At 37.5% G+C, this 6000-nt stretch overlaps 1 protein-coding gene and 1 pseudogene across 4 annotated transcripts in view; one reads left to right on the forward strand and one right to left on the reverse strand.

Annotated features, from left to right (window-relative positions):
* LOC121321883 (myopalladin-like) overlaps window positions 1-3771 on the forward strand; it is a 115959-nt gene extending 112188 nt beyond the window's left edge. For 2 of the 4 annotated variants that reach the window (XM_041261208.1, XM_041261209.1), the window contains 2 exons: window positions 174-307; window positions 1950-3771. In XM_041261208.1, coding sequence (XP_041117142.1) covers window positions 174-307; window positions 1950-2125 — 310 coding nt within the window. In that variant the 3' untranslated portion in view covers window positions 2126-3771. The remainder of the gene's footprint in view (window positions 1-173; window positions 308-1949) is intronic. The other 2 variants (XM_041261210.1, XM_041261211.1) reach the window with 2 other exon arrangements.
* Window positions 3772-4467: 696 nt separating this feature from the next.
* Window positions 4468-5477, reverse strand: LOC121321672 (annotated as a pseudogene).
* Window positions 5478-6000: the final 523 nt, after the last annotated feature.

Here is a 6000-nt window from a genome sequence, read left to right on the forward strand (position 1 = left end):
GATTCAGTGCAGTAAGTTACTATCTAAATCAGTGGATTTGTTTTTTTAAATATAAGATTCTATATATTTATTTTCATTGTGGTGGTGTTTTTTTTACATATCTTTCTATTTATGTGAAATAGTTTATTCAATTTTATTTTTCTAATGCTACACATTTATGTTTTTAATCCCAGCATGCAACAGGATGCAACAGGATATGTTTGTCTGCTGATTCAACCAGCAAGGAAAGAGGATGCTGGTTGGTACACTGTATCAGCTAAAAATGAAGCAGGGATAGTATCATGCACAGCCAGGCTAGACATATATGGTAAGAAAATGATAGCTTAGTGTAATTCAGAATTGTCTGTATCAACCATCTAACCACAATGCTTACATTTTCATATAGTTCATTCACATCTGTTCTAAGTGAAATTACAATGGGATAGGCATGGATCACACATTTCCTCTATTCCCATTTGCAGACCAGTGTGTCTGTGTTACTCTATACTTTTCTAGACTGCATGATGAACAGATTTGAAACTAGAATGACGGTACACTGATTGGCCAATGTACCTGGAACTGAAGCCCTTTGACAATATTTAAGTAGAAAAGGTTTGCGTGTCCAGTGCTGAAGGTCACTGTGATTTGGTTCACTGTAGTTACTTTACTTTGAAAGCTCAGTCTGTCAAGCCTACAGACTTGTGCTTTCTTGTGGATGGTTTCTGCAAATGTTATCATTCTAGCACCTGTGTCAAGGGAGATTAGGTTGTGCTGGCACACCTCTCATACAGCTTACGTAGGTCTGGTGGATCACATGACACGTTTTTGACCAGTCAAGTGTATATTATCTGAAAAGATTGGTGAAACTAAATACAATGTCTTAGCCCCTGTCCATGTTAACATAAGTCCAAACGTTTGAAACCGGCTTAAGTGAAACATGGGCCATGGGATAGGCACGTTCAGAATGCACGAATCTGGGTTAGTGGACCATTGTGGATCTATTGTGTACCAACTAAGTTTCACCAGTTCAAGGCAGAGTAGACCTAAAATTTAAAAAAACAAAAAAACAAACATGCTTAATGTGGATAGCAACTTCGTTAAGCTCTTAACCCGCTTTGAAAACACTAATACGTACAGGGACTACTGTCATGCAAATTATAAAAAATCTATTAAATGGTTGACAGGTTAAATGACAGGTAACCTCTGTTCAGTGTGCTTACTTATTCCAATATTGACACTAGTTAACAGTGGCACTTTTATTGAAACCAATTCTATGTTCCTGGGAATAAGGTGATTTATTTAACTGTATCTATGCCTAACATTATGAGGTAAACAAGGACAACTATTCAATCATGATGCAAAAAACTATTCTTACAACAGCTTTAAAAAAATATGTAATTGCACACATTTGTAATTGTGCTCAGTTTTTTTTGTAAACTTTTTATAAGCTACTATAAAGGTTGCAGAGCCATAATTCCAATGTTAGCCTTGACTAAGTTCATGAGGACCTTTGTCTACTTTGGAAGATCTTTAATGATCTCTAGTGGGAAACATTCATTAGCAAATGTGCGATGGTCCATTTGTTCTGCTTCTCTGGGCACTTGCATGTTACACTTAATGAGTGTATATAAAAAATACATACCTTTATTTTCAGGACCGATACACCATTACAAGGACTGCACTTAACATTTTGTTTGTGTAGGTACCCTGGCACAGCTGCTTCTTGCTATCACGGCGTCTTGGACTAACTCCTATCACCTTTGCTGCTTCCCTACGCATTACTGACCTGTACTTTAATAGACTGGCCAGTGCAGCTTCACCTCACTGTTGTCTCCCTGCTGCGTCACCCTATAACTGACCCCCACCCCCCCCCCCCCTTGCTCTGGAGCTCAGCTTGAAGGAGAGTAAGCTTGTAGTTTTATCTCAATATTAATCTTTGTTACTTTCACACTTTTTTTGGGTAATCACAGCCCAGTGGCACCAACAGATCCCGCAGCCAATGAAGAAAGTGCGGTCGCCGAGTAGTCGCTACGCTGCCCTCACCGGTCAAGGACTGGACATCTTGTCGGCCTTCCCTTCAGTGGACAGCTGCTCTTTGCTGTTCTCACCTTCCCAGGAGGCAACAGTGGAAAGTGAGGAACTGTGAAAAGGCCTTTCAGATTTATTCATGTAGGATAGTCATTGTGGAACTGTAAAACACAGCAAAGAGATACATGGTTTACAAACAGCCTGTTAGTAGTAGTAGTATGCTGATATCTGCTGTGTCTGTTGCAGGAAATATATAGTTAAAATTCTGAGCACAGTTTTCTAGCCTTATGTAATACAATCAGCACAAACAGTGTAGTGGCTTCATTTATAATGCACAGACTTGGCAATTTTCTTCTTAAAAGTAAGTTCTGTTGTAAGACAGAAGATTGATGTCATAAAATATTAGTGTCCTCTTGAACCATACAGCTTTTGGTTGACATATGTCACAATCTTCAATTGTGCATTTTAGTTATTTTGGTAATGCATTATAATGACCTGGTTATAATGACACTGTTTGAAATTAATTTGCCTCACAAAAATGGTCTACAGAGTGCAGTTCCTATCAACAATACACAAGAGCCACAGTTTTTTTGTTTTTTCAAACAAAATTTATATAGCCATGTATGTAGGTATCTTATTTTATGGAAAGACATCTTGCAGTATACTTGTTGTGTTGTGTATGATGTAGCTGATTTGTCTGTCAAACACATTTTGTTATATATTATCAATAAAGGATTTTTGATAGTCTGGTTAATATTGGGGTATTACCTGTGTTTGTAGGTATGTTTGAATGTGATTGGAAGATACATTGGGATGACTTTTTAAATAGGTTGGTTTTAGTGATTGGGGTCAGTCATTTTTCATTTTGTTTATCAATGACTTTGTAAGTTCAAGTGGTGGCGCTGATGTTTTTGGAAGTGATGAGAACCATGGAGTGCATAATAAGCTGTTAAATGTGGCCCAGGGGGTATTCTTAAATGTGTTTAAATGCTCACTTATATGCATAGTAACTGAATAATCATTATTTTTGCTACAATAAGGTTTTAAAAAAATGAGAAGGCTTGATGTAAATACATTTTATTTTAGTTTTTTAAAATATATTTAGAGATACTTTTCCTGAAAACTTGATTCTACCTAAAAAACAAAAGCGGCTTATTGATTTTTGAATGTTCCCATATTTGACCCGCTGTCATTTTGACCTCTAAAACTTTGATTGGGTAATAACTTTTAAGATTGTGATATGAATAGAATACATACTTATGTTCACACAGCAAATTGGCCTCTATCTATGTACTCGCATATTGTACCATTTTTGAGGTCTTTGTTATCTTTTGAAGCAGAGGGGAATAATATTGCTTTGATTCCCAATGTTGGTCATTTTAAAACTGTAGAAATTATTGAACAATAGAAATTATTAAACATATGCCTTAGAATAATATAATATAATATAATAATACAATATTAAAAGCCCTGGGAGATTAAAACCGGTCTAGACAACCGATGTATACAGTTTTAATCATGGTTACTATATTAAGGTACTCTCTAATTATTATCTTAATGAACTACATTTTGCTTAAAATATAAAATGATCAAGATGTTTGTTACAACATTGACCATCTTTTGGAAGTGCTTTTTGGAGTTTACAGTGCCTAGTTGCTTACATATACATGTGCTTTGGTATACAATAGGACGAATGTTTGGCTTTGAAGCAAAAGTTTGTTATGTAAAATTGCACCAGTCGTAAGAAAATGATGGACTGTTTTTTTTTTTTTTTTCAGTGAATAAAGTTATATTTATTCCAACAAATGGGTAGTATTGCTTTTCCTTTATTTTGCTGTAATCTATAGAGGTGTGCAAGAAACTAAAAGTGCTGTTCAGGTTTTATTTAAAGTAAGCAAAAGAACTATTGATTGAGAAAACATATGACATTTATTTTATGTACAAGCAAGATTATTTTTAACACTTTACTGGTTAATATGAGGTGGAGAAGGCACCATTAAATAAAGGTAGAACTTGCAAGAGAACTTGTATATTTTAGTAGTATGAACTAGTAGGTTTAATGCATCAAAACTGTTATACAAACACTATGTACATCACAAATGTACAGCTTTGACATCATTTCATTATCTCAAGAACAATGCATTTGGAAGCCTAAAACACACATGTGTTATAGCAACTTGCAGATAATGGACAGATTCCAGCTTTTAAAAATAAAAGATACAAGTATAAAACTGACCAAAAGGTCACATGAAATTATTTTTTTGAAAAAGACCACAACTTGGCCCAAACCAAACAGATAAATCCAAAAAGACTTACGCAAAACAGAATACAAGTGTATTTACCAACATCTACAATACATCCAGTGAATGATTTTAGTTGCTCTCACACGTTTGTTGTGACATTTAGTGGTTTGCCCGTCTCAGTCGTGTTCTTCCCTGCATTTCATAAACACTGCCAGTGTTAAATTAACAATCTGATAACTCTCATGCTGGTAAGGAAGGATGGGTGTAGTTCTTGTTCTCCATCGGGGACCCTAGCACCAGGAAGAAATGGTAGTTTTCCTGCTGGAAATGCTCAATCTGCTGGTTAAGCCATTCCCTCTGTGAGCTGCTCCTGTAGCGCTCTGCGTCCGTTAGGATGCTGTTCAGGGCCATGATGTAGCTGAGGGCCATCTGCAGGGTCTCGTACTTGGATAGCTTCTTGTCCTGCCCCCGTCACAAAAACGGTTGCAGTGGGTGACGTCAGACCAGAAACAGAAAAATAAACAACAGAGAGAGGTGGAGCTGAGCGAATAGTTTCGCTCAGCATTTAATAAATGAACAGACAGCCAGAAAATAAATGGTTGGAACAATCACAAAAACACAGGACACGGCACTTTCGCCAAAACAAGAGACAAACAAAACAGACTAACACTACACAAAAGACGGTGAGCAGATATTTTAACTTTACGTTATTATCTTATTATTTATTACCTCCGTCTCCAATCCCGTTCTCCACTCACCGAACACCCAACCCAGAGTGGGTGAAAACATGCAGCTTTTATGCAGCTGTACCATGACTCAATTGCTAATCAATCATTCAATTGGAGTCGCGGTACAACTGCACGTGAATTAATAAAGTGCAATACCCCGTGCTCACATATTATTACGTTTTACTTGCACGTGAAGTGCTGTGCAATCCTCGTGCCTAAATACAAATATACATTTTAAATACTTGTGTTATACAGACTATACTATATGACTATACACCAACATTAACATACAACACAAATACACACAGGGGCAGGCACTTTGTCACACCCCACTGAGGCACCACCTTGCGCAGCCGGTCGAAGGCGGTGTTCAGACCCTGCATCCTCTTTCTCTCATGCAGTTGGCCGCTATTCTCCTCCTGTAAGCATTCTCTGTCTTCTGTGAGACAGGCGTTCCCTCAGAGCCAGAATTAGCACAGCTGGACTGGCAGGATTTCATGTTTAACACTGAAGTTATTTCAAAAGTGGAACAAGAAGGCCAATTAAACGCACTGCTTTTTAATTGCTGTAATAAATGTGTCAACCATCTATATTATTACATATGTTATTGTTCTATATTTCTTTTATTACCTACAGTTTGTGAGTTTAGAAATGACCACTATCTCTTCTAGATTAGCTTGGTTAATTTCTTCATATCGGGCGTGTTTCCAACAGTAAGTGCTTGGCCACATCAGAATTGCACTGGGATGCAGTCTCCAACTGTTTTCTCTCAATAGCTGTGTGCTTTCAGTGGTGTGAGGAAGGGGGAGCTTTTTATAGCACAGGATTTTGAGTTGAACAGGTGGCAGCAGGTGGGGAGGCTTCCCTCAGACACTCTCCCCTCCCCAGCCCCACAACCCAGTCCAGTCCAAGCAACCCTCTTTGCACACTGAGAAACAAAAAAACACAAGCTTTCATCTGTCTAAAAATGCTATACACTTCCAGCTCTGACAACATACCATCTGGACCAAAGCTTGGTCCCT

The sequence above is a fragment of the Polyodon spathula genome, chromosome 10 (assembly GCF_017654505.1).
Source record: "Polyodon spathula isolate WHYD16114869_AA chromosome 10, ASM1765450v1, whole genome shotgun sequence".
NCBI lineage: Eukaryota > Metazoa > Chordata > Actinopteri > Acipenseriformes > Polyodontidae > Polyodon > Polyodon spathula.